The 16,572-nt window shown below is 42.3% G+C and overlaps 1 protein-coding gene across 5 annotated transcripts in view; it reads left to right on the top strand.

The window, feature by feature from the left end:
- Positions 1-16,572, top strand: part of SLC7A6 (solute carrier family 7 member 6) — a 38,439-nt gene that overhangs the window by 1,535 nt on the left and 20,332 nt on the right. For 4 of the 5 annotated variants that reach the window (XM_026011560.2, XM_072731636.1, XM_026011559.2 and 1 more), the window contains exons 2-3: positions 1,011-1,138; positions 13,462-14,017. In XM_026011560.2, the coding sequence (XP_025867345.1) occupies positions 13,498-14,017 (520 nt within the window). In that variant the 5' untranslated portion in view covers positions 1,011-1,138; positions 13,462-13,497. The remainder of the gene's footprint in view (positions 1-1,010; positions 1,139-13,461; positions 14,018-16,572) is intronic. The other variant, XM_072731639.1, reaches the window with a different exon arrangement.

The following is a 16,572-nucleotide window of genomic DNA, read 5'->3' as shown; positions in this document are numbered from 1 at the left end:
CTCTTTCTCGAGTCTTCATGTCGGGTCATGTTTGATCATCTCATGTTATAAATGGAAGGAGAGATTTGTAAAACAGTCTGAGAATTCTTGACTAAGCGCTAAGCAAACAGTCCGGGTACCACATTGTGTAATGGGCAGTAGAAATAGAAATCAATATTTAACAGATATTTTCGAGCACCTCTTATGCGCCCTGGGCTGTGTGCTTGGTGACACAGTTCAAAAGAATTCAGTCTCTGCCCTTGATGGGGGGAAAAAAGCACTGCCAGCAAATCTAGCTTGTGTAGCAGAGCGCTCAGCCATCTGGTGCTTCTGCGAGAGCTGCTCCCTGATTTGAAGATGGGGAGGAGCAGACTTTCTGAAAGTCTGCGGGCTTCCTGAGCTCATTTTTGTCTCTCTTTGCATGCCGTGCCGCCCTTTAGGAGGAAACCGCCCTGGCTGCCTCCCTTACTCAGGTGCCTTGGCGTGCTAATGACTTTTGCCCCCTAACTTCGGTCTCAGCCTGCCACTAAGTTCTTCTATTTGATTTCCCTCTCCTGACAAATATGCAGAAAACCACAAACCTGATTTTTTTATCTTCCTTCTTCCCTGTTCGGCTGTGGACATATTTTTATTGCAGCCCAAGAGTAAATACCAGTTATGTGACTGATCTCCATGGCCCTTCTCGGTACAGGAAATTTCCTGACCTCCGTCCTGTGTGCTTCCTGCTGTAGCCTCCAGGATGTGGATACATTTCTACAAAAGTGACGCAAATAGGGCTCAGAGGACCCGGGTCTCAGGGAATAGCAGCTGTCTGGACATGCATGATTTGAGACGACCGGGCCGGGCTAGTTCTCTGACACGTGTGGGCTGGTTGCTTCAGTTACACTCCACCGTGAAAGTGACGGAACTTCTCAGTAACTGAGTGCTGCCCCTGCGAGGCCTGTGCAACTTAAAATTTCCCAAAGGGAAATCTCATCCTGCTGCTTACTAGGTTCATTTTTTGATAAGCTGCCTCTTACTCTTTGTTGCAGAGGTTAAATGGCCAAGACAGACAAGTGGAATTAGGCCTTGCTGTGGAGACTTCCATTTTCTTCTCAGTACCTGACCATTTATGACGAGGCAGCTTATGAAAGTGTGATGTTTGCTTATTTCCTCACAGGTGAATATTATTGCTCTGTTCTCTATTAGATTTTGGATCTTTGCGATTTGTAAAGTTTCAGTTATTTGTGCACAGTATGAACAGGATACTAGTAATCAGACTGGCTCACATATAATGAACAATTACATAACACTATTTTGGTGTATTTATTAAATTATATCTTTTTCTAAAGAGTAATTGTGGCTTATAATTAAAGATACTTCCAATGAGGTTATTAAAAGGAAATTAACCAAAACAATAGAAAAGACTACGCATCACATACTGTTGAAAGTGAGGGTATTTATTCACTGTGATTGGGTACTGAATTTGATATTGAATTTCCTGGTATCTTAGGTAAAAAGATAAATGTAGAATTACATAAATTTTTCATTTGATAGGAAACTGTGTGTGTGTGTGTGTATATATATATATATAGAGAGAGAGAGAGAGGGAGAGTTAAGCATTAAAATCGATGCCTATTAATTCTGGAAAATATATAAAACTCAGAGAGATATAGAAAAGAAAGAATCCTCTAGGTTTTCACTATAGTAAACATTTTAGTATTTTTCTCAACAGCACTTTCCCTCATAGTCATCAATTTTAAAAGAGTTTTTGGGGGCACCTGGGTGGCTCAGTGGTTGAGCATCTGCCTTCTGCTCAGGGTGTGATCCCAGGTCTGGGGATCGAGTCCCACATTGGGCTGCCAGCATGGAGCCTGCTTGTCCCTCTGCCTATGTCTTTGTCTCTCTCTCTCTCTCTCTCTCTCTCTCTATCTCTCATGAATAAATAAATAAAATATTTTTAAAATAAATGAATAAAATAAAAGATTTTTAAATCCAGCTTGTAAAATAAATAAATCCAGCTTGTAAAATATTTTTTGTAATTGAACTTTGAAAGATTCTTCTTTTCCCTTGAAAACTGCATATGATAGTTTTATGGTTAAATTTGCATGAGGCAGGATGCCTGGGTGGCTCAGCCCGTGATCTTGTGGTCCCAGGATCAACTTCCGCATCGGGCTCCCTCCATAGAGCCTGCTTCTTCCTCTGCCTAGTCTCTGCTTCTCTCTGTGTATTTCTCATGAATAAATAAATAAAATATTTTTAAAAAATTTTTGTGAGGCAATTTTAGTAGTCTGATGAATTCCTTTACTATCTGCTGCAGGAGTCTGTAAAATAGGTTGAAAACTACATTGTGTCCTTACAGGCAGAGTTTAACACTAGTTTTTTGTTTTTGGGTTTTTTTTTTTTTTTTGTAATATTTTATTTGTGTGTGTGTGTGAGAGAGAGAGAGAGAGAGAGAGAGAAAGAGCACACATGCATAAGCAGGGGGAGAGGGAGAAGGTGGCTCTCCACTGAGCAGAGACCCAACTTAATGCTCCCTCCCAGGACCCTGGGATCACGATCTGAGCTGAAGGCAGATGCTCAGTGGACTGAGCCGCCCAGGCATCCCTAACACTAGTTTGTTTTTTTTTTTATTTTTTTTTTTAATTTATTTATGATAGTCACAGAGAGAGAGAGAGAGGCAGAGACACAGGCAGAGGGAGAAGCAGCCTCCATGCACCGGGAGCCCGACGTGGGATTCGATCCCAGGTCTCCAGGATCGCGCCCTGGGCCAAAGGCAGGCGCCAAACCGCTGCGCCACCCAGGGATCCCCCTAACACTAGTTTTTAAGACAGGAACTTATAGGGTACGCTGAATGATTTAATGGAAATTGTCTTCAACATGATTTTAAAGACTATGTGTGAGAGAGATTGAGAATGTGATATTGTGTGTGATCTTTACATACCAATTTCTCTTATCCAATGGATAAAAATTGAAGGCAGAAGGCAGAAGGATAGCGAGTTTGGAGAGGGTGATTTGGTAAGATTTTGTTGCATACTCTTTCACCCAAATACCAGGCTACTGAGCTGGAGTTAGTGGCTTAGTTATGAGTTCCTTGATTTTTGTCCCATTGTTGCAGAAGGTTTGCAAATCTACTCTGTGGGGATAGGATAAACAGTGCATCTTATACAGATATGGACTGCCCTTCTGAGAATGTATGTAGATACTGTGGTGATTAATTAAACACAAATGAATTCAAAAGCATTTTTGGAGTCATAGTTGCTTTTTCTCATTGCCCCCCCCCCTTATTATCTGTTACCTAAAGAACAAGTGCTTTGACAAAATGATAGGAACCACTACTCAGACTGAATTTTTTTAATGATCACTTACCTTCACTTAAGCCTTGTTTTGCTTATTGTGCTGGCGAGCAGGTGGCTCAAGGTGTTAGACTTTCAGTAGGGTTTGTTGTATATTTTCTCTCACAGATATTTTCTGCCATTGCTATAATTTTATTCATTGATCACTGACTGAGTACTGAGCCTGTGTTAGGCCTTGTACTGGGTGCTGTTAAAATAGATAAGCAATTCACAAACTAGTTGGGAGACTGAAGGTAAGTAAATGCAACCAAATGAGGTGGCTGCTAAGGCAGAAGTACGTATTAGAAATCTTATGGGCACAAGGAGATATATGAAGAAAGATGGCAGCCAAGCTTTTAGGGACAAGGTGGTAGCAGAAGAGCTTTAGAAGCAGAGGGCTCAGTATGAACAAAGATGAGTTTGTCTGATGGACTCTGGAAACCCTGGACTACTCTAGGTTCTGGAAGCTGCAAGTATTCAGTGGCACGGGACCTTTGGTGGGACTGTGGGGGTGGGAATATGGGGTGGGGGTGGGACTGTGAGGGTAGGAGTGTGGTGGGAATATGGGGGAGGCGGTGGGGATGGGACTTGGGGGTAGGAGTGGGATGGGGGGTGGGGTGGGAGACCTAGTGATAGAGCCCTGTTAAGAAGATTGGAATTGGTCTTAAAGGCTTTAGGCAGCACCTGAGGGAGGGTTCCTAACAGTGCTTGGATACCAACTGAGGAGATAATAGGGTTGATACTCTGTTGTGAAACTCAAGGAGCCAAAGTAGTGTTTTTTTCTGCTAGAAGTCTGTCTCCCACCCGTGCCTGTCCAGCATCTCCTGTATGGAGACAAACCCTATTGCAGATGTCGGTTTTTTTTTTTTTTTCCACACTTGGAATTTTCACAGTTATTTAGGTAAGAGCTATGTTGGGACATTCCATTTTCAGGTCTTCTAGATCTTGTTTTTTTAATTTTTTTTTTCACACCCTACATGGGGCTTGAACTCATGACTCTGAGATTGAGAGTCTTATGTTCTACCAACTGAGCCAGTCAAGTCCCCCTAGATCTTGATGACTTTATGTCTACATAATCTATTGATGACTGAGAGAGGTACTTTGAAGTCTCCAACTATAATTGTGGATTTGTGTATTTCTCTTTTCAGATCTATGGTACTGCTTTATGTATTTTGAACCTATATTGTTGGAGGAAATACACATTTAGAATCATCTTCTTGGTGATTTGACCTCTTTATCATTATATAATGTCCCTCTTTATCTCTAGCAGTCTTTGTTATTCTGGAGTCTATTTTCTCTGATGTTAATATAGCTACTCCAACTTTAGATTAGTTTTGCATGGTTTATTTTTTTTCCTATCTTTTATCTCTCTTTTATTTCTTTTATCTCTTACCTATAACTTATGTATGTTTATTTACTTATTTGTTTATTGGGTGTGGAGCCTAACATGGGGCTTGATCTCTCTCATGAATAAATAAATAAAATCTTTAAAATAAATAAATACATAAATAAAACCTTTATTTTTAAACATTTTTTATTTTTTTATTTTTAAATATTTTATTTATTCATGACACACACACACACACACACACACACACAGAGGCAGAGACATAGGCAGAGGGAGAAGCAGGCTCCTCACAGGGAGTCCGATGTGGAACTCGATCCTGGGACCCTGGGATCACCCCTGAGCCAAAGGCAGACAGACACTTAACCTCTGAGCCACCCAGGCGTCCCTCTATGCTGTACTTTTTAAATTTATTTTTTATTTAAAAAATTTTTTATGCTGTACTTTTTTTTAAAAAGATTTTTTAAAAATTTATTTATTTGAGAGAGAGAGAGAGAAGAGAGATAGGGGTGCATGAGAAGCAGAGGAGCAGAGGGAGAAGGACAGGCGACTCCTGCTGAACATGAACCCTACTCCTCTACTCAGGGCTCAATCCCACGACTCTGAGATCCTGACCTGAGCAGAAATCAAGAGTCAGACATTTATCTGACTGTACCATACAGTGCCCCATGCTGTGCTTTCTATCTCTATGACTTACTTATTTTATGATTAGAAGTTTGTACATCTGAATCCTCTTTTACTTCTTTTGCTCATCCCTTCACCCCTTCCCCTCTGGCAACCATCCGTTTGTTTTATGTATGTATGTATGTATGTATTTATTTATTTTTAAGATTTTATTTATTTATTCATGAGAATACACAGAGAGGAGAGAGAGAGGCAGAGACACAGGCAGAGGGAGAAGCAGGCTCCATGCAGCGAGCCTGACGTGGGACTCGACTCTGGGTCTCCAGGATCACGCCCTGAGCTGTAGGTGGCGCTAAACCGCTGAGCCACCAGGGCTGCCCCTTGTTTTATGTATTTATGAGTCCGTTTCTTTTCTTTTCTTTTTTTTTAAGATTTATTTATTTATTTATTTATTTATTTATTTATTTATTATTATTCTTTTTAAATTTATGATAGTCACACACAGAGAGAGAGAAAGGCAGAGACACAAGCAGAGGGAGAAGCAGGCTCCATGCACCAGGAGCCTGATGTGGGATTCGATCCCGGGTCTCCAGGATTGCGCCCTGGGCCAAAGGCAGGCGCTAAACCGCTGCGCCACGTAGGGTTCCCCAAGATTTTATTTATTCATCCTAAGAGACAGAGAGATGGGAGATGCCTGGGTGGCTCAGCAGTTAAGCGTCTGCCTTTGAAAATGAATGAATGAATGAATGAGTGAGTGAGTGAGTGAATGAATGAATGAGTGAATGAATGGACACCTGGGTGGCTCAGCAGTTGAGTGCCTGCAGTAGGCCCAGGGTGTGATCCTGGAGTCCTGGGATCTAGTCCCACATACAGCTCCCTGCGAGGAGCCTGCTTCGCCCTCTGTGTCTCTGCCTCTTTCTGTGTGTGTCTCTTGTGAATAAATAAATAAAATCTTAAAAAAAAACAAAAAACAAAAACAGAGATAGTAGCATGGGGTGGGAGGCAGAGGCAGAGAGAGAGGGAGAAGCAGGTTCCCCACTGAGCAGGGTGCCCAGTATGGGGCTTGATGTAAGGACCCTGGGATCATGACCTGAGCCAAAGGCAGATGTTTAACCTACTGAGCCACCCAGGCACCCCGAGTTCATTTCTTTTTTGTTGTTCATTTGTTTCGTTTTTTAGATAAGTGAAATTATGTGATACTTGTTTTTCTTTTCTTTTTTTTTTTTTTTTGATACTTGTTTTTCTTAACCAACTTTTCATTTAATGTAATATCTTCTAAGTCCATCCATGTTGCTGCCTACTTTTGGTTTGAGCATTTTTTTATGATGTTTTATTTCCACTGTTGGTTTATTATTTATAACCCTTCTTTTTTTTAAGATTTTATTTATTTTGGGATCCCTGGGTGGCGCAGCGGTTTAGTGCCTGCCTTTGGCCCAGGGCGCGATCCTGGAGACCCGGGATCGAATCTCACGTCGGGCTCCCGGTGCATGGAGCCTGCTTCTCCCTCTGCCTCTGTCTCTGCCTCTCTCTCTCTGTGTGTGACAATCATAAATAAATAAAAATTAAAAAAAGAAAAAAAAAGATTTTATTTATTTATTCATGAGAGACACAGAGAGAGATAGAGGCAGAGAGACACAGGCAGAGGGAGAAGCAGGATCCACGCAGGTAGCCCAACTTGGGACTCGATCCTGGGTCTCTGGGTCCACACACCCTGGGCTGAAGGCAATGCTAACCCGCTGAACCACCCGGGCTCCCCTATAACCCTTCTTTTTAATCTTTTTAGTTTAGTGTTTTTTTTTTTTAAGTAACACTACGTTTTTTCACATATAAGAAACTTACAACTGTATAACTTCTAGTTCTTCCTTGTTTGTGCTGTTGTCATACATTTTACTTTTTTTTTTTTTTAAGATTTTATTTATTTATTTGAGAGGGAGAGAGAAGGGGAGCATGAACATGGAGAGGGTGAAGCAGATTCCCCACTGAATTGAGAGCCTGATGCAGGCAATCCCAGCACCCTGGGATGATGACCCTAGGCAGACACTTTACTGACTGAGCCACCCAGGCACCCCTCATACATTTTACTTTGATATATGCTACAAATCCACAATTCATTGCTACAATATTTACTTGAGACAGTCCATTATATTCTAAAGCATGTAAAAAAAAGTTTTTTTTCCCCAAAAAGTATTTTTTAAAATATTTACTTCAGACCATTTGATTTTTTTTTTTTTCACTTTTTCCCACTTTGACTCTTAGGGTTTTCATCTCTCTGCTGAAATTTGACGTTTCTACTTGCTGTTCAACTTTTCTACTAGAGCATTTAATTTATTAATAATAGTTATTTTAAATTCCTTATCTGGTAATTCCAATATCTGGGTCATCTCCATGTCTTATCCTGTTGATTACTTTGCTTCTTTCCTTTTTCTTTAAAGATTTTGTTTATTTGAGAGAGAGCAAGAGAGTACATGGGCAGGAGGAGAGACAGAGGGAGAGGAGAGAGAATCCTGAGCAGACTCCTTAACTGAGAGCAGAGCCTGACTCTGGGCTTGATCTCACAACCCTGAGATCACAACCCGAGCTGAAATCATGCATTGGTTGCTTAACTGACTGAGCCAAGCAGGTGCCCCTGATTACTTTGCTTCTGGATAATGGGTTTTCTTGCTTTTTTATGTGTTGCTTGTAATTTGTTACTGATTGCAAGATACAGGATTTAAAACAGTAGAGACTTAAGTACATAGTATTTATTCTGGATACATCTCTTCTTTTGTTAGGCTATTAGTGTGGGAGTTCCAGTTAGAAGATGAGTTAGGTTTGGGTTTTATTGTTGCCTTAGGTGCACACAGGGCTTCAAATTCCTCCACACAGGGCTTCAAATTCCTCCAGTTTAGGATTGGTTTGCTGGAGGGAGGGTTTTTCTTCAGTGTTTACGCTTCATGCTCAGCTCTAGGTCGTTCTTTTATTGCTGGGTGCTGGCTTACCTGGTGGTGGGAGCAGGGATTCTCTGTTATCTTGGTTTACCTCAGGGTTCAGCCCCTGTTTTTCTGGGTCTTGGGGGAGAGGGGTGTAGATCTTTCTGGTGATCTTGCCCTTGCCCCAGAGGTAGGACGCCTCTAATGGCCCGGATCAGAATTTCCTGTCTTTCCCCCAGGCATAAAGGGTTGTTTCATTTTTCTTTTACTCTGCCTCAGCTGCCTTGGGAGTGACAGAATTTGCCACCCTAACCCTGGTGGTGTATGATTTTTATTCTTTAGAGAAGAGACCAAGTGGACCTTTGCATTTTTCCCAGAGTAGTGATTGCTTTCCTTCTCCAGATTAGCACTACTGAGAGGCTCTGGCCTCTTGTCTAGTATTTTTTTTCCTTTAAGATTTTATTTATTCATTGATAGAGACACAGAGAGAGAGAGAGAGGCAGAGACACAGGCAGAGGGAGAAGCAGGCTCCATGCAGGGAGCCCAGCGTGGGCCTCCATCCCAGGTCTCCCAGATCATGCCCTGGGCTGCAGGCGGCGCTAAACCGCTGTGCCACCAGGACTGCCCTTGTCTAGTATTTTTTATGAACATCCAATCCACTGAAGTCTGTGGAGAAAAATCTCCGAATGTTTAGGCTCTTGCTAACCCACACGAGACATTTAGTAATTCATTAAAAATTGTACCTGAGTTCTTCTTACTTATTTTTTTTTTTAAGATTTTATTTATTCATTCATGAGACACAGAGAGAGAGAGAGGCAGAGGCAGAGACACAGGTAGAGGGAGAAGCAGGCTCCATGAAGGGACTCGATCCCGGGTCTCCAGGATCAGGCCCTGGGCTGAAGGCAGGCGCTAAACTACTGAGCCACCGGGGCTGCCCCTATTCTTACTTACTTGCTCATATCTTGGTTCCACCATTCTCCTTTTGCCACAGGTGAGCCAGAGCTTGCATCTCTCCACAGAGGTGCCTGTTTTTCCTTAAATTTCAGTCTAGTAGGTTGCCCTGTAACCTCAGCTCTCTGATGGCTTCAAGAAAAATTGTGGTTTTGTAGATTATTTGTTTTTTTCTTGTCATTGGAGTTGTAGTGATGCTCTTCCCAGCTTTCCACATCCTAAATGGAAGTTAGAAGTCAAGGCAATTCCATTTTATATGAATTTTATTTTCCAGTGAAATTAATTTACCTCTCTTTCTTTCCCTGTGATACTGTGATAAAAATACATATATTTGGTCTGCATCCACTGTTTCTAGACACAACTCCTATAATTTTCTTTTTTAAGAGCTATAAGGGCATTTTTTTGTTACAATATTTGCTTTTGTTCTCAATACCTGAAATAGCTCCAGGGCAATGAAAGTGAAATGGATTTCTCTTGTTATTTATATAACAAGCCCCTTTCCACCCACCTCTGAGTTTATGTTACTGAGGTGATTTTTGGGAAGTATCCAGATCTTCTAAGGATGGGGGCTCATTGCTAGAGGAACCAACCCTGTGATTAGGAGATTGGGACTTTCAGTCACAATCAGTTGTGCCTTTGTAATGAGGCCTTCATAAGAACCCCAAAAAGACAGACTTTGGAGAGCTTTCAGGTTGGTGAACAAGTGGAGGTGCTGGGCAAGTGGCTTGGCCAGAGAAAGCATGGAAACCACACCCTTCCTGAATACCTTGAACCCAAGGAGGGGGTAGTGGGACCCTCCAATTCCTAGCCAGTCAGTTGGAAGCATTTGGCATCTGAAGAGAGGGCAGGTTTTTTTTTTTAATTCTTTTTTTTTTTTTTTTTTTTGAGAGGGCAGTTTTGTGGGACTGAGCCCTTACCCTGGAGGATCTCCAGGTAGATAGTGTCAGTGATGACGATTTGGAATATAGGTGAGATTTGGTGGGGTGAGGTCCGGAGACCACAACCAAGAAAGAAGTTTTTTAAAATTTTTTTTAAAAGATTTTATTTATTTATTCATGACAGAGAGAGAGAGAGAGAGAGATAGAGAGACAGAGACAGAGATAGAGAGATAGAGAGAGAGGCAGAGACACAGACAGAGGGAGAGAAGCAGGCTCCATGCAGGGATCCTGACATGGGACTCGATCCTGGGTCTCCAGGATCACACCCCAGGCCGAAGGCGGCACCAAACCACTGGGCCACCGGGGCTGCCCAAGAAAGAATTTTTGAGACATCTTTGGTACAAAATGCTGGTTTTGTTAAAGCTCAGGGGACAGGACCCATGGACAGAAAGAGCTGCCCTGGAGTTTTGAAGAGCAGTTGATTATATACTTGGAGTTGGGGGAGGTAAGGAAAAGGGAAGTTTTCAAAATAAATTTTTTTTAAAGATTTTGTTTATTCATGAGTGACACAGAGAGAGGCAGAAACAGGCAGAGGGAGAAGCAGGCTTCCCATGGGGAGCCTGATTCAGGACTCCTGATCCCAGGACCCTAGGGCCGGGGATCATGACCTGAGCCAAAGGCAGATGGTCAACCATTGAGCCACCCAGGTGTCCCTCAAAAGAACTTTCATATGCTAAAGAGGACCTGAGATACTGGGGGCCTTGCCATTGTTAAGGTTGTTTTTTCTCTAGTAAAGCATTAAGGTGAAGACAATTGGGAGCTTCCTTATACACCGCCAGCCTAAAGTATTTGTCAATAGGCTGCAGATTATAAGGACATTTAATTTTATCTACACTTCCTTGTGGAAGTTAGGTTATTGATAAGAATGCTTTTTTCTGTAAACCACTAAGACATTTATAAATCGAGGGAGACCCATGTCTTGCAGGACTATAATCTTTATAAGTTAACCATTTGTTTTTTCTTCCCTTAGCTTTAGGGCAGCCAGGAGTGCTGAGCAATGTCATGCATATCCCACTTTGGGGGATGGTTTGGGATGTCACCTTGTGCTTTGTCTTCAGCTTGCCTTCTGCATCTTCCTTTTTTTTTTTTTTAAGATTTATTTATTTATTTATGATAGAGAGAGAGAGAGAGAGAGAGAGAGAGGCAGAGACACAGGAGGAGGGAGAAGCAGGCTCCATGCCGGGAGCCCAACACGGGACTCAATCCCAGGACTCCAGGATCGCGCCCTGGGCCAAAGGCAGGTGCTAAACCGCTGAGCCACCCAGGGATCCCCCTGCCGTCTGCATCTTCATTGTCAGAATTAAGTTAAATTGTCTGGTGTTGCAGAATTGCTTGATGTGTAGAAAACCCATACATCTGGTGTCAGAAGTCCAAAAAAATATATGGGAGCCTCAGCCTCCTCTCCCCATCTAGCTAGGGTCTGATAGAATAGAGGGGAGGTTAAAGTGGTCACGGGGACCAGGTCTCTCTGCTTGCCTCTGTGTTGAGCTGGGTGGAAAAATGCAGTCTAGGTCTCTGCACCTGACTTATGTGAGAATATAGGTTCCTCTGCTATTTCCAAGTTTGTTTTCATAGTTGCTTTGGCTCACCTGACAGACACGTGAAAACAAGTATGTACCCACATGCCTGTGCTTGCCCAGGGAAACCTACCTGGCTTGGTGCCAGGAGGGAAAGGAAGAATGGTGCTGCCTTGAAGCCAGGTCTCATCTAAGCAGAGGTAGGCTGGCTCAACTCTGGGAGTAAGAAGGCCTAGTGCCCCAGAGGAGTTTTCTTAATTGATCTCCAGTCCAGACCCTGGCAGGGCACCGTGACAGGTAAGGCGGGAGTTTTGGATGGAACCATGGAGACTGAAGTTTTCCTTGAGAACTACTTAATCTTGAGTGGCTATGGTTCCCTTTCTCTGAGCTCCATGGGGTAAGGTTCTGGCACCTCTGTCTTTGTTGAGTAGATGAGAGGCTTCTGGGAAGATAATGTACTGATCTCATGCTTATCTCTGGAAGGTATCTCTCTGACCTTAAAAGACTGATTCCTGGGTGGGAATCGTATGGCTTACAGGATTCCTTTATCCAGAAGATGAGGTGGGAGTAAGTAAGTGATCTGAATTTCTGATTATTGGGGCACAGGAATTGAGAGAGAGGATAAGCTCATGCTGAGTGCAAGATCAGAAAGGTGTTTGTCTTCTTCTGACAGACTCTGGGTTCTTCATGTATGTAGAAGTTGGTGTGGAATCCAACTTCTTTTAGTTCTCTGGACTGGCCTAACTCCAGACCAAAAGTAGTAGTGTGTGCCATCTCCCTACAGAATGCCTTCTAATGCCAGGCCTGTGGATAAGAGAAGCTATGTAGCTCTGATGAGGTGTCAAAATTTCTGGGTCCTATTCTGGGAGAATCTCTTTGCAACACTAAATGATAGTGAGGGGCATGCTGAGGAAGTAAACAAACTAATAGCAGTCAAGCCCCAGCTTAGGTTGCCCTCTGGATGTTCTTTCTCCATTAGGTCTTAATTATGTTCTTTCTCTTTTCTGGGTACTTTGGAAAAAGAGATGTGTTGAATGGGCAAGTAGCAATGTGGGAAGTAAGATTGATGTTGTAGATGCAACAATACACAGGTGTGTATTTTCATGAAAACCCTTTCCTCGTTCTAGTCTTAGCATCTTCCTAGCCCTTTCTACCACCTGCTCATTTCTTTGCTGGACTGAGAGTAGCTACAGATTTCTCTCCATGTTGCTGGATACTGCAGAAGTTCCTGTTTAGGTGCTTCTGGGTGGCTCAGCAGTTAAGCAACTGCCTTCGGCTCAGGGCGTGATTCTGGAGTCCCAGGATCGAGTCCCATGTCGGGCTCCCTGCATGGAACTTTGTCCACCCTCTGCCTATGTCTCTGCCTCTCTCTCTCTCTTCATTTATTTATGAATAAATAAATAAAATCTTAAAAAAAAAAAGAAGTTCCTGTTTATGTTTGGGTAGAGGTAAGTGGTTGTGGGCAATGAGAGGCATATCAAGCTAGCTAGGGCTGTGAATCTGCTACTGGAAATCTGGTCTTTGTAGGGCAGGTTTGTAGATTTTAAAATGGTAAGACCAGACCAAAACCTATACCTCAGGAAGAATCTGTGCTATAATAAATCTAATGACAACTTACTCTGGGTGTCAAGCCAGGTATCTCTTGTTGGAAGTTGCCATCAGCTAAACACTAACAGTTATCTTTCTTGGGAGTACTAGGTGTCTGCCTGCCTCCATTTATTTCTCTATATCCTGTGGTGGAAATGGATATGAGCTCATTTTATTTAGGTCTGTGTGTAAGGCTTGCTGTTCATACATAAGAGGTTGGCTTTGGCTTTGCAGTTCAAAACCAGAGACTCACCAGCTCCTGCACTAGACTAACATACTTATTATATTCTTTGCCAGGTCACAGTAAACACAAGTGTGGAGGAAACATTTGCCATGGAAGCCAGGGAGCTGGAGAATCCCACACCAGCCTACCATCTCATTCCCGAGGCCAGCCAGCCCAGGGAGGAAGATGTCAGTGTGCAACCTCAACGGACTGCAGAAACTATGCAGCTAAAGAAGGAGATCTCGCTGTTGAATGGGGTCAGCCTGGTGGTGGGCAACATGATTGGCTCAGGAATCTTTGTCTCACCTAAGGGTGTTCTGGTATACACTGCCTCCTACGGGTTGTCGTTGGTCATATGGGCCATTGGTGGGCTTTTCTCTGTGTTTGGTGCCCTTTGCTATGCGGAGCTGGGAACCACCATTACCAAGTCTGGGGCCAGCTATGCTTATATTCTAGAGGCCTTCGGAGGCTTCATTGCATTCATCCGTCTATGGGCCTCCTTGCTAATCGTTGAGCCTACCAGTCAGGCCATCATTGCCATCACTTTCGCCAACTACATCATCCAGCCCTCGTTCCCGACCTGTGATCCCCCATACGTGGCCTGCCGTCTCCTCGCTGCTGCTTGCATATGTAAGTCCGGGGTTTAGTGTGGGCATATGTTTGAGGGTGTGGATTCCTTTAATAATGCTAATGGTACCTGATATTTGAACACCATATTTTGCTGTTTTGGGGGAAAAGGGGCATCTTACCTTTTGAAGAAGTAATTTCACCAAAGTCATTTAACCCTGAGAGATAAGTCAGGAATGAGAGAAGTTTGAATCCCTTGTAGGGCTTTTGGTGCATGACATTCCTTTGACTCTTGACTGTTCCCAGAGTTCTGTTCCTGTCTATGTGACAGGTTGGTGCATGTCTTAAATTTGTCTTATCAGATGTTTTGATTGGAGTCAACAACACTAGTTGTAACTTAACCCAGATAAAAACATCAGTGGTAAAGACTTTATTCTACTTCTCAAAAATAAATTATGTTGCCTCCTAGCTTTTTATTTTAAACCAGTTTAGAGGCTGAGGAAAGAGGCGTCTCTAGATTGTTGAGGTCCCAAGGTGTTATCCCTCAGCCCACAGGACTACAGTTTTCTGCCACTGCCACTCTTTGCAGCCTATTCTAAGCAGCAGGCACCACACCAAAATGGCTTTTTCTCATTGGTGTTTCAGATTTCTTTATACTGACTTTGTAAACAAGCTCTGCCTGTGGCCAGTGACAGGAAGGTGGCTTCTACCCCGTATTTGGGTTTCTGAGGACAGAACCTGAGAGATCCCAGTTGATCTCTCTTTATTTTCCTTTTTCTCTCATGAGGTGGTAAGGAGGGATTCTGTGTGAAATCACTGAAAAGGAGAGATTACTGTGAATTTACCTAGTCTCATAGAGCTAGTGTTTTAGCTGAGAAGTAGCCCAGAATTCCCTGTGTTCCTTACCACTGTGCTGCCAGAGGCACTTAATTATACTCTGTTCTTTCCATATCTCTGCTTGCAAAAGCTTTGGCAGTATATGTAGTTTATCCACAGTGTTAAAAATAGACCGAGAGTACCTTGGAGTTAGCAAAAAAGGATTGTACGGTAAACTGTGCCTCCTGACTTTAAGGAATTTGTTAAAAACAAATGTTAAAGGGGACTCCTCCACCTAGAGCCCCAGGAGGAGGAAAGGTGGGTAGGTACTCAGTGGTATGTGTGGTAGGGTCTGGCCAGGGGACCTCTGGCTTGACTGAGTTCTCTAAAAAAAGAATTTTCTGATTATAAAATGTGTTCATTAGGGAGAAAATTATCCTCATAACACCCATAATCCACCACCAAAAGATGAACACTTTTATAATTTTTTTTTTTATTTTTATTTATTTATGATAGTCACACAGAGAGAGAGAGAGAGAGGCAGAGACACAGGCAGAGGGAGAAGCAGGCTCCATGCACGGGAGCCCGACGTGGGATTCGATCCCGGGTCTCCAGGATCGCGCCCTGGGCCAAAGACAGGCGCTAAACCACTGCGCCACCCAGGGTTCCCGAGCACTTTTATAATTAAGTCGTGTCTTTATCTCTTTCTTTTATGGAATTGGTATTGTACTTTGCATATAATTTTATATTCTGCTTTTTAAATTTGGTATCTCATTTTTTTCCCTCTTTTTGTGGAATGTTCTTTATAAGAAACATTTTTAAAAGTAGTATTGTTTATTATTATTATTATTATTGCTTAATACAGACATTACAGGCACTTTGAAAATGCAAAAAAAAAAAAAAAAAAGAAAAAAGAAAAATCACCCATAATTTTAACTCCACAGAACTACTGCTGCTGTTTGTGTGAAATACCTTCTAGTATTTTTTTCGGTGCTTATCTCAGTTTTTAAAGGTACTCTTGAAATCATTCTCTCTGTGATTCGTATAATGCTTAAAAATTTTAATATTTAATTCCTTTCATCAGATATTCTTAGAAAACATGGTTTAGGAACATATAAGTAGTTTTCTTTGTATTAAAATTCAGAGTTTTTGCATCTTTTTTTTTAGGGTAGAATTAATTATACAGGAGAAATACCTATGTCTAAAGAAATAAACTGTTTGAAGATTCTTCATCTATTACCCAGTTTCCTTCTAGAAAGTTTTGTGACTTTGTGCTCTTATCAGAGCACCAGGGAGTGCCTATGTGTATGGCCTTAGGGTGAATTCCAAGGGTAACCCAGTGAAAGGACACCTCTATATATAATTTTCCATGTACAGAAGACTTTTATTGGTAAATCTTTTTTCCTTTATGATTTTCCTCATTGTTTTTGTGCTTAGGAACCCCATTCCCAGGAACTGTTTGTTTTATTTATTTATTTGTTTGTTTATTTATTTGCTAGGAACTGCTCTTTTGATTGGAGGAGAGATCTTGCCTCTTAGAAGTACAGTCATGGTATCTGTAGCTTCTTTTATTCAAGTGTACTTTTACCCAGATCACTCACTATCAGAATTCCTTCAGGCCCCTATCCCAGAAGCCCAGGCTTTCCCCTAACGTGTACCTTCAGGTAGAAACTTGTCAGAGATGAGCTTAAGTCATAAAATGATGTCCCGTCCTAATGGACAAGACTTTGGGGTTCAGCTTACCTTCTTCTTAGAACTTAGGGTGTAGAATTGTGTTGATGCATCACCAGACAAAGCTGGGA

Source organism: Vulpes vulpes, chromosome 12 (assembly GCF_048418805.1).
Source record: "Vulpes vulpes isolate BD-2025 chromosome 12, VulVul3, whole genome shotgun sequence".
NCBI lineage: Eukaryota > Metazoa > Chordata > Mammalia > Carnivora > Canidae > Vulpes > Vulpes vulpes.
The sequence above is the reverse complement of the archived record's forward strand: the minus strand, read 5'-3'. Positions and strand labels throughout refer to the sequence as shown.